Source organism: Neofelis nebulosa, chromosome X (assembly GCF_028018385.1).
Source record: "Neofelis nebulosa isolate mNeoNeb1 chromosome X, mNeoNeb1.pri, whole genome shotgun sequence".
In the NCBI taxonomy this organism is placed as follows: Eukaryota; Metazoa; Chordata; class Mammalia; order Carnivora; family Felidae; genus Neofelis; species Neofelis nebulosa.
Window position 1 is genome coordinate 15,852,814 of NC_080800.1, and position 17,203 is coordinate 15,870,016.

General features: G+C 48.1%; 1 protein-coding gene across 10 annotated transcripts in view; it reads right to left on the reverse strand.

Moving 5' to 3' along the window:
- SH3KBP1 (SH3 domain containing kinase binding protein 1) overlaps window positions 1-17,203 on the reverse strand; it is a 334,814-nt gene that overhangs the window by 47,807 nt on the left and 269,804 nt on the right. For all 10 annotated transcript variants that reach the window (XM_058714793.1, XM_058714795.1, XM_058714791.1 and 7 more), the window contains 3 exons: window positions 8,862-8,913; window positions 6,006-6,086; window positions 3,047-3,206 (listed from right to left, as the gene is read on the reverse strand). In XM_058714793.1, coding sequence (XP_058570776.1) covers window positions 3,047-3,206; window positions 6,006-6,086; window positions 8,862-8,913 — 293 coding nt within the window. The remainder of the gene's footprint in view (window positions 1-3,046; window positions 3,207-6,005; window positions 6,087-8,861; window positions 8,914-17,203) is intronic.

Consider the following 17,203-nt stretch of genomic DNA (forward strand, 5'->3'; position numbering starts at 1 on the left):
CAACCTTCCAAGGCAAAGAAGCCATTGGAATTGTCCTTCTCTTCAGATCAGATCATGAGAGAGAACAGCAAGAATATTATGGAAATTGTTACTGACCTCAGGGAAATGTGTGTAGTCCCTGGCAGACTAAGAGAGTTTGGCAGAACGTGCCCTCTTTTCCCCTTTCACCCGCCACAAAGCTATGTACAACCTTTGCTCTCCATTCCCTGTTTGCATAGCCTGTATTCTCTTCAGAAGCACTTAGGTTTACACAACATTTTTCTTCTGGAGTGCTGGCTTCTGGGCCAACCATGCTACTGAAGAGGCCCAAGCTAAGGTCACTGAGGCTGTCAAGTGGCCCCGTCGTGCACATGTGCAAACAGCCTTCTATCAGTCAGGAGAAGAGGGCACAACAGGTAAGGCCTGACCAACTCAATGGTGGCCCTGGTCTCATCGGTTTCCCCACGGGCCACCCTATAGTGGCAGTTGTTTGGACCTTGGGAGATGCCTGCCGAACAACGCAGGGGAAGCAGCTGCCACTCCGAGAGGCTCGCCCGCACTGAGATGACCGGCTGTGTGTTCACACCGCACCGCAGGTGCGCTTACGTGCATCCACCATGGCTGGCAGGGATTCTGACATTTCTCAACCACTCACATGGCTACCCGCCTCTGTACTGGGGCAATATATTGTTGTTCTTATTAAGAGTAAATGAGTCATGCTACCACATGGATGAACCTTGGGGCCATCAGGCTAAGTGAAATAAGCCAGTCACAGAAAGACAAATGCTCTAGGATTCCACTTACATGAGGCATCTAGAGGAGTCAAATTCACAGAGATAGAAAATACAGTTGACTCTTGAACAACACTGGTTTAAACTGGGTGGAGCCACTTACACGTGGATTTTTTTCAATGAATGCAGGCCAGTACTATGAATGTATTTTCTCTTCCTTATGATTTACTTAATGTTTTCTTTTCTCTAGCTTACTTTATTGTAAGAATAAAGTCTATAATACAAAACATATAAACTATGTGTTAATCGACTCTTTACATTATTGGTAAAGCTTCCAGTCAACAGTAGGCTACTAGTGGTTATGTTTTTGTAGAGTCAAAAATTATACTTTTCAACTACATGGGGGTTAGTGCCCCTACCCTGTGTGTTCAAAGGTCTACTGTACAATGGTGGTCGGCAGGGGCTGGGGGAGGAGGAAGGGGAGTTAGCATTTAATGGGTCCAGAGTTTCAGTTTGGTAAGATGAAAAGAGGTCTACGAATGGATGACAGTGGTTGCACAACAATGTGATGTCCTTAATGTCACAAATGGTTATGACGATAAATTTTATGTTATGTGTATTTACCATAATTAACAAATTTTTTACTAAGAAGTAAATGAGCGGGGTGCCTGGGTGGCTCAGTCGGTTAAGCACCCGACTTCGGCTCAGGTCATGACTTTGCAGTTCGTGAGTTCGAGCCCCGCGTCAGGCTCTGTGCTGACAGCTCAGGGCCTGGGGCCTGCTTCTAATTCTGTGTGTGTCTCTCTCTCTGCCTCTCTGCCTCTCTCTCTCTCTCTCTCTCTCAAAAATAAATAAACATTAAAAATTTAAAGAAGGTAAATTAGCTGTTCTTGTGTCACTGCATTTATACACCCAGTTCGACATGCAATAATAAGAATGACAACAAGGGCCACTTGGCTGGCTCAATCAGTGGAGCGTGTGACTCTTGATCTTCGGGTTGTCAGTTTGAGTCCCATGTTGGGTAAAGAGATGACTTAATAAAACCTTAAAAAAATAAGCATGACAATGAAACTAACACTGAGATACAAGGATGGGGCCACACACTTGGAAATTATCTTGGTCCATCCTTTTGGGTGCATCCCATTATCCTCCTCAATTTACAGATGGAAAAGTGAGGTGAGCGGGGCAGTGACATGCTGAGGCTCACATGCCTATGAGGTGAGGTGAGATGCAAACCTGGAGGCCTGCATGACTCCAAGGCAAGGGCGCTGAGGCCCCATGTGGCTCTCACCATGCAAACTTAACTCAAAAGAACAAAATCTGTGTGCTGACAGGTAAGACCTCCAGGCCGCGAGCTTGCTCGGGTATAGGACACCAACACATAAAATACACATGTAATGGTGGAAAGTTCCGGCAACTAACTTGTGCAGAGAACACGACGCTTCTTTGCTCTGTGGTGAGCATCTCAGGTCTGGAAGAACAAAGTCCAACTGTGACTCCTCATCACTGACATGTGCGTCCCGCCAGCCAGTAAACAAATTTGAGTTGTGCCAGGCATATCTCAGAACTCAGGCCTGAACGACACGTGTGCCTTGCCTTTGATGGTCTCATAGTTTGGAGACACGTACACTAAGACAATATTTGCCAGGCCGGGTCCTTGGTTCCACAAAAGGGCTGTGCAGTCAAAGGCAGAGGGAGCCTGGGGATGTGGAAAGAGGCACCAGAGAGCAGGGAGAGGGTCAGGGGACGGAGCCCCCAGTGAGATATGCACACCTGAGGCCAGCGGGACATCCAGTCTGAAGGGCAGCTGGCTTGCTCTAAAGAAGCACAGGGAAGGGGCACCTGGGTGGCTCAGTCAGTTAAGCGTCCAACTCTTGATTTCAACTCAGGTCATGATCTCATGATTTGTGGGTTCGAGCCCCATGCTTGGGATTCTCTCTCTCTCTCTTTCTCTCTCTCTCTGCTTCTCCCCTGCTCGTTCTCTCTCTCTCTCTCAAAATGAATAACAAAACTAAAAAAAAAAATCTCTCTAAAGAAAGAAAAGAAGAAGAACAGGGAAAAATCCCTGCATTTGAGCAGGGCCTGCCTGCCGGATACCTGATTCCCCACCTGCGAACCCTAAAACCCACGCTGTGTGTCCCGGCCTCACACCCACTGCTGCCCAAGCACAGGAGCAAGGACAGAAGTAGCCGGAGTTTGCAGACGGCTTTGCTACAGGGTGGGCAGCTTTATCCCCCCTCCCTCAGCTGGCCACACTCAAGGCCCCTCTCCTGGGTCCCGCCGCCAACCCTCACCTGCCCCCTCACCCGCCCCCAGCGGCAAGAGCGGAGCAGTACCTGCTATGGGTCAGGGGACCCACTGGTCGTTCAGGCCTCCTGGGGGGCAGCGCACCCGGTCTGCTGAGAGAATTGGTCTTGGGTGGCCGGGGCTTTTTTGGCGGGATGGCAGGAACGGAAGGCTTCTGTAAATCCAGTTTTGGCTCTCTCTCTGGTCTTTCTTTAAGTCATCGTTTAAAAAGCATAAAGAAGACAGAGAGACCTAGCGTAAGTGACAGTACATAGGGGCAGATTGTGCGTTTCCCTCTCTAAAACAAAACAAAACAAAACAAAACAAAACAAAACAAAAAAAAACCAACCACCGATGCTACTTGTGAAGGTAGAAGGTGAAAGAGCATCTTTTAAAATTTTTAAAATTTATTTACTTATTTTTAGAGCATCATTTATTTTCTGTCATGTGAGAAAAAGCCCCGTGCAGCTGCAGCCCACAGATCGCCTTTGCTCACGCTGGCCTCTGCCTGGAGGGCCCTTCTGGCCACTGCCCACCCGCGGTGAGGTCCTACTCATCCTTCCGCAGGCCCACTCATCAGGCCTGGGCTCCCTTCTCGGCAGCAGAACCCACCCTCAGAGGCAGACTTCCCTGCTCCCTCACCTGAGCCCAGCAAGGCAGACTGCTCAGCAAATGGTTGGTGAGTTTGGTAAAACTCAGGACCTGCTGGGTGTGGGGAGGGAAGAGGCCCGACGCCTCTCAGGTCAGTCTGTGTAAAGAACCATGAGCCAATAAAATGGGGGGCATTTCCAGGAACAAGGAACTAATTCCGGATCCTTTTTGTGCACGGTTCAAACTTGGAAGGTAAACTGGGGTTTTACGGAGGGTTTTTGGAGTCAGAGCTACTAAAATGAAGTTAAAGTCAGATGTGGCGGCCAAGTGAGTACAGCATGACGGACGAGCTTCGTGTCCCCAGTTAGCCTTGCCCTGTGTGTGGTGTAAGAAGCACGCATCCGGGTGCCTGGGCAGCTCAGTCATTAAGCATCTGACTTTGGCTCAGGTCACGATCTCACGGTTTGTGAGTCTGAGTCCCGCATCGGGTGAGCACGAGCCCCGCTTAGGGTAAAACACGAGCCCCGCTTCTGGTGAGCCCAGCTTCTCTCTCTCTCTCCCTCCCTCTCTCTCTGTTCCTTGTGGGATTCTCTCTCTCTTTCTCTGCCCCTAGCTCACTTGTGCCCCCCCCTCAAAAAAAAAACACAACTAAAAATAAAAAGCACGCATCCATATTCTTCCTTATAAAGATGGAACTTCAGAGGGCCACCCACTGGAGGACAGGCAGGTTCCCTATGTTCGCTGCTAAGTGGCAACCCTGAACACGTTTTCCATGCAAACACAAACTCATACTGTTCTGGTGCCCAGTCTGATTGGCAAAGCTTTAAAAAGCCCACCAGCTACTCCACACGTATCACTGTGCTCATCCCCACACGTTAGTAGGGGACTATGCTCTATCCCCAAATGCTGTGAACTCATTTACTGACCGTGGGGACCAGAGGAAGAAGGGCCTGGTTGAAATGCAAAGGAGGGGGGGATTCCTCCTGCTGGGGGGGAGGCGGGGGGGCCTCCAGCAGCCTGCAGAACAAATGGGAAGGGGGGTTTGTGCCCACCTAACAGGAAGTCCAAGCCTCAGGGTGGGGCTGGCTCTCTGGCTTCCCTGTTGCTTTTGACCAGGGTTTCTGCCTTCCTGACTCACCGTGGCACGGAACAAGGAACCATAGGAGTGGAAGGAACCAGAAGTGTGTGGCCACTCGGCCAGCCAACTAGGGCAGTTTTTCACATGTAAGCCAAGTCCTTATGGTGGTCAGCGTGGAACAGAGCAGGAAGTGTCCTTGTCACAGAGCCAGAAACTCATCACGTGCCCATGGGGATGGACGGGGGCGGGGGGGGGGCAGTGTCTGGTTACATCACAGCACACAGTTTGACCAAAGGGCCATTCATGTGATACACACACAGGGCTGTTTTTTCACTGATCTGGGACACAGACCTGGCCTTCACAATGAGGTTTCACAACTCAAATTTCAAGTGTTCCCTGTGAAAGAAGGAGGTGTAACTTCTTAAGGGCTGGCACTGTTGGTAAAGCTTCTGGCAGACTGATATAAAATATTAAATTTCACAATAAAATTTTGTGAGGCCACCCAGGAACACCTCCAAATAATCACGTTCATTAATTCAGCATCGCTCTTGTGACTTACAAACAGCTGCTTTTTAAAATGGAATTTGCTCCACCTCCTGCTCATAACAGCACAGCACTTTTCCCATAAAATGTGTGATCAATCACATCGCGGACACCTAACAAAACGAGCCCCCCACAGTGTGCAGACTTCTTTGGGAGACACACTGAGAACGGCAGGAGTCAAACACATGTGTAAAACCGTGTGAGGCGGGTGAAGCTACTTCCCTTCAAAGGACAGTCCTGACCGCCTTCAGGGGACTGTGGGCACTGCGCTGCTGCTCCCCGTTTTGCCGCGCCCCCCACCGCCAGCATTCTTGACCGAGGACACGTGTCTGTGACACAGTAGCAAGAGTCAAAGGTCCAGCAGTGATGGGGGGATGACAGCTTTCGTTTGTCTGGATGGGAGTTTCTCCTGGGGCACTAGGCCCGGAGACAGCGGGATGGAAACTGGCTGATACATCCAGGCGCTCAAGAAACTTCCAGTCAGCACCTAGACTTCAGGATGCTGCTGGTGTAGGGAGGGCGGTGACGGCAGAAAGACCGGGATGGAAACAGCCCAATGTGTCCAGTGACCGGGCTGGTTGTTTTTCATTTGACGAGGAATTCTGGCCCAAAGGAGCACCACATAACCCTCTCTCCTATTCCCTCAGAGATGGGGTATTTAAAAGCAACCAGAATAAAACCATAATCACCATATTCCCCCCCAAAAAACAAACTCTGTGGGTAATCTGGACTAGCCCAGGACCGACAGCTTTGGCTCTTGCTGTTCTATCGGTGCCAACGAAGACTTGATTTCCTACCTTTTTCTTCGGTTCTGTTTGGAAGTGTTTCTGGTCTTTCAGGAGGTATTTTTTTAATTTCATGTTTTCTCTCAGTGGTACCTAAGGGGGAAAGGATTGCAGTGATCAGAGCATGTTTTCTCTATCCATTTATTAGACACACCAGCATTTTAAATCTTTATCAGGTAGAGCAAAGTCAATAGACTTTTTCCCCCTAAGAGGAGAGCTGGTGTTACCTGGCAAACACAAGCTGCTTAGAGACGGCAGAAGCCATTTCCGGCCTGTGTAATTAAGTTTGCCTGCCTACTGGGTGTTGTACGGAAAGCAACCTGACAATAAATTATATTTAATAAAAAAAAAGTTTGCTTGCGTATACATCCTTAATTTACAAGAACACCATGAATATTTTCTGATATTTAAATGTGACTTCCGTAGGCATCAAAACAGTCACAGGAAATCACGGGGTGTGGGTGGAAAATGTGTATAAACAAGTCATCCGTCAAAATATGCAAATGATGGGTCAATGGCTTTTGCTCTACAAATAAAAAGAAGTTTCACAGGGACCTGGATTCCACGTGATAGCAGTTTTAAAACATGGCCTCGAATCGTCTGCCACTCCTCCCATTAAGAGGTGAGGCCTGTGTCCCCTTATCTGGGATGTGGGTAGGCTTGTGACTGCTCCAACCAGTGGCCGATACGATACCATGTAATTTCCAAGTCTGTGTTACAAAAGACCATGTAGCTCATTCGCCGGACTGCTGAGCCTCCATGTGAGAAGTCAACAACCCCGAGGCCCGCTGAAGAAGCCATGTGTGGACACTCTGGCCTACAGCCCCCACTGAGCCCAGCCCTCCAGCTACTCCTGCCGAGGGGAGCCACACATGAGAGCGAACCAGCCATCTCCAGAGTGGGTCCTCCAGCCGCAGCTGGCCCAGCATTCCCAGCTGAGGTCCCAAACGTCAAGGAGCAGAGAGACGAGATGTCCCGGTCGTGTCCTGTTCAAATTCCTGACCCCAGAGTCCTCGGACATAAGAAGATCGTCGTCTTCTGCCAGCAGATTTGGGACGGTTCGCTATGCAGCAACAGAACTAGAGCACATTTTCAAGTGGAGGGATGTGCAGAGAAGATCCGCGATTCTCCCTCAGTCCTTTCTATCTGTGCCTGAATCCCTCAAATATTACATATTACATTTCCCCAAGTGCACGCATGTGGCCATGCAGACTCCAGCCGTTCCCGCGCCTGGGGTCTTGAGCAGTGCCTGTGGCCTCAGGTGCATAAGAACACTTGGAAAATAGCTAAAGAGATCCAGCATAACCTTTGGTAAAACTGCTTTAAAAGGAAAAGAATTTGCCTATCATGCTACAATCTAGGCTTCTAATGAGAACGAAGAAGTTTATTATCATTCCTAGAGACGCAGGAGGAACGGACAATCCCACTACCACGAAGAATCCAATCCTGGTTACATTCTAGGCTGCTTGAGCCTTGGGCCACTCAGCTCATCTCCTTGGTCTGGACTGCATCACCAAGGCCTCTAGGAGAAGGGTCTTTAGAGAAAAGCAAATCAACAGCCAGCTTTAATTTCAAAACAAAAAAAAATATTGATCCGGTGTGAACCACTAGGTGGCAAAATTAAACTGCTCAATGCAAACGAGGATGGGGGCGGAGCAGGAGATATAATTAACACCTCATTTCAGGGCTTAATCTCTGTAATTCTCAACTATGCTAAAGGAATGGGAAAGGAATTTGGGGTCAAGCTGATCCCCCCTCCCACCACCAACTGGGTAGACCAAAAGAACTTGAAAAAAAATCACTCCTTAATAAATCTGTGAATAAACCAACCAGGAAATTTATTCATACTTCAAATGCTATAGAAATATCACAGTTATTAATGTGCAGAACTAAAAATACCCCTACTCTTCCTCTGTTTTAGTTGTTAATTTTTTTAAATGCCACTTAACTAGTTATTCATGGAGGGATTTCTCCCCATAATTAGTTCTTAATAATTATAAAGAGGAGTTCTGTTGGGAAATATGAATGATCATTTTTATGTATGAGAACCCTGTGTGCAACGAGTTATCAAATGTCCAACAACATCACGTCTTCCTATATTATTCAACCTTAGTATCTGAATTACACAGAAAAAGTGAATTGGACTCTTTTCAAGACTAAAGAAGAATTATGAGGAAAAGCATTTATTGCTAGAATAACATTTTTCCTGAGGCTGGGTAAGTGAAGTAAGTACTGACTATGCTTAACCACATGGGACATGCATGGTGAGGCTACGACCCGTGGGAAGCAATCCTCCCTAAGCTGATCCTCGAGATCAGGAGGGCACGGGCAAAGCAGGACAATTAAGTTTTTATTTCGTCAAAAGCAGCTGATTAGGATGCCTGGGTGGCTCAGTGAGTTAAGTGTCCGACTCCTGATTTCGGCTCAGGTCATGATCTCAGGGTTCATGAGTTCGAGCCCCTCACTGGGCTCTGTGCTGACAGCACAGAGCCTACTTGGGATTCTCTGTCTCCCTCTCTCTCTCCCTCTACCTCTCTCTTTCAAAAACAAATAAAAAAAAAACATTAAAAAAAGCAGTTGATTAGAAATACAAAGAAATTTAAAAAAATGGTTTACACCAAAATAAAGTCTTCCTGGTGATTCTCTTTGGGAGGCTGCATTTTTTCACTGTACCGGGGATGCATTTTTAAAGATGTTTCTTTTTTTAGGAAAAACGGCAGCATATTTCAAATCTGCCCATTGAGACCAACTGGCAACTTCCCAGTTTGGTAATCTGTAGCATTTGAAACTAAGAATCTTGAGCTCTACCAAGGGCGCTGTAAATACACACAGACAGACACACGTCTCGACAGAACCGAAGTACATTACCTGCCCCTTGCTTGATGACAGGAGCGGATGGAGGAGGTGGCTTCTTGGGTCTCTGAAAAATCAATCAAAATGATAACACATAAGATTGTCGGCAAGCCTGGCCTGTCACATAAGGACCTCAGACATTGTTTTCTAGATGCAGTTTGGACAGACCAGAGAAGCTCTCCAAAAAATTGAGCCATTTTCTCTCCAGGGATGTCAGGTTTTGGCACCTTTAAACCAACACTAAAATAAATTCGGTCTGCAAAACAAAACTCTGATGGACAAATGAAATACCATTTCCCCCTTTCTAAATTTGTAACAGCCTTCTGGAAAAGCACGGCTCAGCAAAAATGGCCTGAAACCAGCAAGCACAATGGTCCTCCTACGCTGAAACCGCATTTGCAATTAAGATTTAATCTGCTGAATAACCAAGTGATTCAGAGGAGTCACTGGGACAGCTCGAAATCAGATCTGCTCCGGATGTGGGACCTTCAGCAAATGCAGGCCGAGGGGCTGGGTACGGTTCTAAACCTTCAGTGCCTTCTGACCCCAAGGCTGGCAGGCCTTTTGAGAGGCCCCCCCCCCCCAAAACAGATGTACCCTGGAAACTGGAATGGAGCTTTTTTTTTTTTTTTTGGCTGCGATTTGTTTTTCTCTCACAACCTGTCACTCTGTAGGTGACGAGGCAGCAATGCAATCAGTGGCATCCATCCCTGAACCCCTTCCAGGGCATCTCCTCGCTCACCCAGGATCGACTGTAGGAGAAAGATGGTCAGGCTGGACTTGGCAAATGATTCAGGGGCCAAGAATTCATCTAGGGCACAATTCTTGGACACCATTCTTAGAGAGGGGAGCCAGAGGCGAGAAGAGAACCATTTCAACATCGACTTCATTAAGAAAAGATGGAAACAGGGAAGATTTGAGAATATGATCCATGTTGCTGCTGATGCTTCTACAGACCCTCTCTGGGCATCACATATCAATGATTTTTTAAACAGTTCCAACAAACTCTCTCCTGTACTCTGAAAATATACCACTGTGATATCACTGCAGGGACCAGTAAAAGCCCCCATCAGTCCCGGGCCCCTACCTACCGGTGCCCGGTAATAGTGCCTGCTATTGTACTAGGGCACCAGAAAAAAAAATGATGTCAAGTAAAACCTGGGGAATATGAGACCAATAAGGAACTTTTTCAGGAGGCATCATAGCATGTAGGCTCCGGATTCCGTGACATTTCACCTCTGCTCTTTAGTAGCTGGGTGACTCGGCCAAGTTACTTCTAGTACGTAGCGTAGCATGGTGGCTGAGGGGTGGGGCTTCAGAGCCCGACTGATTACAAATCCTGGCTCTTTCAATTCTTAGCCGTGGACACCGGGCAAGTGAACTCACCTAGCTAAACCTTCTCATCTGTAAAATGACAATAATACTACCTCCCTCCTGAGAGGAGGTGGTTTCATCAACAGAGGGCATCAGTAAGCACTGCCCTGTTGAATCTTTTTGACAACTCTGTAAGTAGTGGTATTATCATGCCCATTTTGCAGATGAAATAATTGAGGCTTAAAGAGATGAAGCCGCTTCCCAAAGTCACCAGGCTTTTAAACAAGTGGGGGGCTGGGGGAGTAGCCCCATGCTGTCTGACCCACAGGCGTGCTCTTAACCACTGTGAGGGACCCGCCTTGCCAGAGCACGTCCACTAGACAAAGCACCACATGGCCAAATACCGGACACGGTGTGTAGAAAAAGCAAAGGGAACTGTAGTATGTGAAAATTGGAAACAAACAAGTACCAAACTGCAGCCATAGTATGAGCGCAAATCAACTATGTTACAAAATGGACAGAAAGAGAAAAAGACTGCAAAGGAATAAATTAATCGCGTGGTATCTGACTAGTGTAGGATTACGGGAGTGTGGGTGCGTGCGTGTTTCCTTCTTAATATTTTTCGGTACTGTCTATATGAGTACAGACAAACTTCCTTATGAAAAAAGAGAAAGAAAGATGCTCTAAGGGCCACCTCCCCCCGCATACAGGCCAGGCTGTCTGCCGACAGAAGGCCCTTTCCCGTCTGTCTGCCCAGCTCTCCACCCCAATTTCTTCCTTTTTCTGCCTCCCTTCTCTGCGCTTGCATAAATTAGACTGGGGACAGATGTGTGTTTATCTAATGAAGTTATTGTTGAAACTCTGCCAACTAACCTTCCTCTACCTCAGGATCAGAGTAATTTCTTATTCACAGAACGGCCAACACCCTGTGGCCTAGTTCTTTCCAGCCAAGCCCCAAAGATGCCTACCCAGTGGATGTCTTGCTCACTTCCTGCTCGTTTGAAAATTTTTATAACCAAGTTCACATGAGCCTCCTCTTGCCGAGGCTGTTCCCCCAGCGACCTTGCCTCAGACCACAGGGCCCCAAATAAAAAAAAAAACCAATCACAAGTGATCATGTTTTCCAAGATTACTGTGCAAAAAAAAAAAAAAAGAAATCCCTTAGTGTTGTGTCAGATTTGGCATGGAGCAGACACATGAAGCGTGACAGGGCAGAGCAGAGGGGCACGGAGAGAGAGGACGGGATGTGTCAGGCTAACAGACAGCGTGTGACAAGTGTGATCATGGTAAGTGTGTGCTTGACGGTAGCAGAGGAAGGAGGCTGAGGTGTGAGGTTTTGTGAGGAGCCCCTGGCACTAGTGGAGGCAGGCGGGGGCAGTTTGGAAAGGACGTAACAGTCTGTGACTGTCTTGCATCCCCCAGGCTTGAGCAGCGCTGGCCGGGGGCCAGCTTTGCTTATTAGCGGCGTGGGTCTACAGGCTATCTGGTTTTTTTCCTTTTGACTCGACTTCACTCTCTGATTCCATCAAACTTAGCCTTCCTGCCTTCTGAGATGAGAAATGATGCCACGTTTTCAAATACGAGGTCTTTTAAGGTAATTCGAAACCAAAACCAGGGCCAGGGTTCCATGTAGCTCTGGGCTGCCCCCCCCCCCCCAAATGATTAAAAGAAGATTGCACGTGAGCCTACAGTGAATTTCCGCTTTAAATGCAACACAAGACACGGCAGTGAGAACCGAGAAGGCAGACTGGGGAAAAGCTGTAGCAAAATGTGACAGTGAAAACCTGAGCACAGGCACTCCTGATTCTCAGATAAAAAGACGTAAGCACATCACTCAGTTGGTTTTCCCCCAAATGTCGGATCATGACTGGATGAAGGACACAGGACGGAAGGGGCCTCCAGGTTAAGCAGAAGGCCGATGCTTTCCCCGTCGCGCTCACCGGCACCAATTAGCGCCGCACGTGTGTGCTCAGAGACACCCTTTCAACTCTGGGCGAGTATTTTGAGTCATGAATTTTTAGAGGCACTTGTTCTATTTCTTCTCTTTATCCCTCCCTCCGTAGTGAAAATAGAACACTCCAGATCCAAATTCAGGTGGCTTCAGCCTGCTCAATTTGCAGATGGATGCTAAAAACAGAGGATGTTAGCGCTGTGAGTGATCCCAGGGTCCCCTCCAGAGCTGAAAAAACTGAGGCCTACAGGGGCCGTGTCAACAGCCAGGTGATGGCCAAAGAAGGTCCAGAACTCACACCTCTCAATGTCCAGACTGAGGCAATTCATCACTGAACCACCATTTTGTGATTTCTAGGAGAGCAGAATGCTTTCCACGGTCTTCACATATGCGGGGCGTCCAGGCCTGCGTGTGCCTGCGTGTGCGTCTGCCCGTGTAGAGTCTCTGGCTTGGACACGGAAGCAAACACCATCCTTCAAAGGATGCATTAACTAGATCTGATCGCTTACCATTATCGCCAGGAAGGAAATGGATCTGAATGTTCTGGAGTGAAGACAGCAGGAAGGCAAGTTTTACTTCCTGCTGATGGATTTCAGAGCTGACTCTGCCCTCTGTTTGGCAAGCCTGGCCAGTCCCAGGCGAAGAGCTCATCAGCTCAACTGGCCCCACCCCTCCGGCAGGAATTTTGATTTGCCACTTGGCCTCTTGCCTTCAGAGCTCTGGCCCCACACATGTGGTTTGTTGAAAATAACCAGAGAAGCGTACTCTTGATGGCTGGGTGCCCTTTAGGGGGGCTTTGTTAGATGAATATGGTAAGATCCTGGAAGCAAATCTTAGCTTGATTTTGAGCCTTGGGAAGCCCTCTTCCAGGCATCCAGCTAAATTCTCTAGAAGTGTCTGTGTGAGGCTAGAGAGGGGACAAAAATGGACAGTTCCTGACCAGGGCACTACTCATGGGTTTAAAAATGGTCAAAGGCCTCCACTCTGCCCTTTCCTCCCCTGTCCCTGATAGATTTGGCAACACCTTTGAAGAGTGCAGCTGGGGCTGTGCTCAGAGGAGTGCCCCTCTGCACCTTAAAGAGTCTCTAGCACAGGAGCTCTGCAGGAGCCACCATGAAAACCTGTTCTTGGCAGTGTCTCTCTTGACTTTCCTCTACTTAACCTCTGGTCTGGTGGCCTGCATCCCTCGTCTCCTGGCCTGCATCTCTTGGCTGGGCCCAGCTGGACTGCCAGCCTATTGGGTAGTCACCCAGGCTTCGGTATTTGGCTTCTCCCCAAGATGCTCGCATAGTTTACCCCCATGGCTCATGCCTTTGCTCCCTCTACCCACTGTAAAAGTGATGCCTCAAGCCCATAGCCAGACCTCACACCCAGATAGAAAGACCTGAGCTCCCCTATGTCTGGAAAGAGGAATCGGACAAGGGACCTGGCTTCTCCCTGCCCCTCCTCCTCTCTCATACTAGTACAGGAGAGGGCAGGAAGTAGAAGGGGAGAGACTGAAGGAAGGGAAGGTACACCTGGTCACCAAATGACCAAAGGACAAGTGATTCCTGAGAGCCAACCATATACCAAGCATGCTGCTATGGACTGAATGTTCATCCACTGAATGGACCCCCTATTCATATGGTGAAACCTAATCCCCAAGGTAGTGGTGTTTTGAGGTGTTGCCTTTGGGGGCTGATTGGGTCATGAGCATGGTGCCCTCATAAATGGAATTAGTGTCCTTGTAGAAGAGACCCCAGTGAATTCCCTTACCTTTTCTGCCGTATGAGGTCACAACAAGAACAGCCATCTACAAAATAAGAAGTGGACCTACACTAGATGTTAAATCTGCTGGCACCTTGATCTTAGACTTCCCAGCATCCAGACTGTGAGGAATAAGTTTCTGTTTATAAACCACCCAGTCTATGGCATTCTGTCATAGCAGACTGAACTAAGACACACACTTTCGGGCCCATGAAGGAGAAGCTTGAGACATGGGCTCTGCCTCAAAGAGATGACATTTCAGATCAAATGATGACAGAGAATCATCTCAGGCAAAAATACACTGAATGAGGCTCTCAGCTGAGAGAGTATGGGCGGTAAGTACCAGCAGAGAAGGGAGAAGGCGTGCCATCCAGCCCATGTGATCAAAGCTCAGTTAGGGCACCATCATTAGGTCCTACTTGGGTGACACTATGCCTTGACAATCCTCATCTCTGCAAGTGAAATTACCCAGGAAACTACATATACAGACAAGGCTGTAGGTGAATTTTTTTTTTTTTTTTTTTTACAATGCTGTTTATTAGAAGCACATATTTGTTTCTTTTTGGAAGACCATTTGGGGGAAATATCATCGGACATCTTTAGAAACTAGAAATAGTGGTTCTCAAAAAGCTGAAGGACATGACTAGGAACAAAGAAAATTTGGGCTGAGACAGTTTTATAAACTGGGTTGTCAGATGATGGGGGCTAAAGTCAGGGGCCTCCGAAGAACTTGGTAAAGAGAATGTAGTCACAGTTACACTGGCAAAATCCACTTATAGTGGATCAGTCATTGTCGAAACGAAGGAAGAGTCCTCCTTTCGTCTAAAAGTTTGGACCCTACGCAGCTGCTGAGTAATCTAGAACAATCTTAAGGTTGGTACTCAACTGTGATTGGGAATGTGGGAAACCTACTTGATTGTACCACAATGCGTCTGCAGACTGACAATGAACAAGAAGGGGACGGTCAGCTGTGAGAACAGAAAAGAACGGAAAGCTGCTGAGGCCAAAGGTGCAGTGCACTAGCAGAGAGCATCTGGGCTCAGCTGAATTCAGCACACAGCTGCCTGGGCACCCCCTTCCCTCTGGCACGTGAGGGGGCCTCAAGCTATGCCTGCAAACGACTGGCTCCTCCTGCTTTCCTTCCTTGCTCTCCCAGACAGCACCAAGTACATGTGGTTTCCTGTACAATCTGGCTTCGAAAAAGCCAGGCCCAGTGGGAGCAAATGCCCAGGGCAGGCGGGCCCATGCGTTCCAGACTGGCTGACATTTCCGTTCTTGTTGCAATTAGTAAGCTGGCAGTCGGCTCACTGGGTAAGTCTCTGTGAGTTGGCAAAGGTGAGCCTGCATCACAGCCACAGGCATCTTTAGAAATCTTTGATGGAAGGTTTCTGCGGTCCTGAGAGGCAGACCCTCCGCTGCAGAACACTCGCTATGGAAATGCCTCTGGGAACCTTCGCAGCACTCTGGTTCTTGACACGGTATATACTCAGAAGAGTCCTCCACGGCAACGTATACTAGCACAGTAACATTTTCTTTGGGTGATTTGAACAGCTTCTGTTGAAGTGCTGCAGCCTGAGACTTTTTCTTAAAAAGCAATCTTTCAGAAACATCTTTCAGACTATCTATTCTATTTTTTTAATGACAGTAGAAGTTCTCTGTTCTTGAGAGCCCAAGTTCCCCGTTTTCCTTCAATGATGATGACAGAGCACGTACGTTGATTGCTTCAATAGAGCTCTCAGCATATTTAATCTTTCCATTTTGATATTCAATTTTACTGTCAAGTCTCAAAATAAACAGACAGCCATTGAATCTAGGTTCTCTCATAAATAGCTTACATAATTGCTCTAAAATATGCACCAAGAGATCAGCGGGTGCTCCCCCCACAGGGAATAGTTTGAGAGAAAGCCCCAAAGCGTTTGTCACCCGGTGAGAGAGAATCTGCCGAGTGCTCTCTGAAAGAAAGCCCTCCAGGAAATTCCAGAAGGCTCTGTGGTAACCACCTGGGTCCACACCGCCGCAGCAACGGGCCAGCCTCGTCAGAATGCTTCCGCGATGCCTACTGATTCAGGAGGTCGGCTGCAGAAGAGATGGGGTTTGCTGCCGTCTACCCTAATCATCCCAGACCGTCCTCTTTTCTGGGTGAATGGTTGCAACCCCAGCCACTGGCAAGACAAGATGACATGTGCTGAAACCAGTGGCAGAATGTTTCAGACTCTGTCATTCACACGGCGCATTTGTGTTAATGATTCCAATCATCTTCACACGGCTCGGCTCGGCAAACAACACCCCCAGCTCCCGACACGCTGTCACCAGCTCACCAGTACTCTGCGTGTGGCGATAAAGGCTGGTGTAACGGCCAGTGCACAGCAGGTTGGCTGGTTTTATAGGCCGGAGGGGATAAAGAGTATGTAAGACTTTACATTTTCTAAAAGCTAAATGCCACATCACACAATCACTTCTCAGCTGCACGTATTACTTTGTCTGACAGGTACGACCATTGCTCCCCCCAACTGAGTTTTCTGCTTCTTAGGGACGAGGTTAAAAGACCTATCAAAGAGACGGTGGCTGCTTGTCTGAGGTTGGCGAGATGCCCATGGGGCTGCAAAGAGCGTGCATGCCTCAACGAGCAAGCTGAGTCTACTCCTCACCAACAACTTCACTCTCTCGGTAGAAGTCTTCCCTTAATACCTTATGTAACAGAGCAGAGCTTCTAGAAGAGTATGCCATGGAATCTCTCTCACCTGGTGTATTTGCTGCCTCACTAAAATAGGACCGGGAACTGTAAGGCAAGGTGCCACAATGCAGGCAACCACAGGCTTTGCCCACTTGTTAAAAGAATTATCCAGATTTTACCTTAGCCTTCAAAATCATACTATATCAATCAGAACCAAGAAGGTCATAAATAACCAGTAGGGCGGCATGCTTGCTAAGGTTCCTTGGCCACAGGTTCCGTGGCCATGTCCTTGGCCACGAAGGACATGGCATCCAAATGCTTCAGGACACGAACACCTTTTACCAGGCTTGTAAAGATGGGTGAGAAGGGTCAAACAGGCAGTCAGGACAGCCCTCTCCCCTCCACTCCTTGGAAGAGGCCCACCCTCAGTGTCCTTTTGGAAAGGTCTGGCAGGTCTCTGTGGCCCTGAACATCAGATCCGTTGCCAGACCCTAAGCCCACAAAGGCAGGAAGTGTGTGTACACACATCAACCAGCAAGATGGTCAGGCCAAGAGAAGGGACCCAATAAACACACGGTGGATGAATGAATAAACAAAACATAACAGCCAGGGAGCAGATCCTGAAAAAAGATGAGAAATTACATGAAGATTATGCCATTCTGTGCCCGCTTG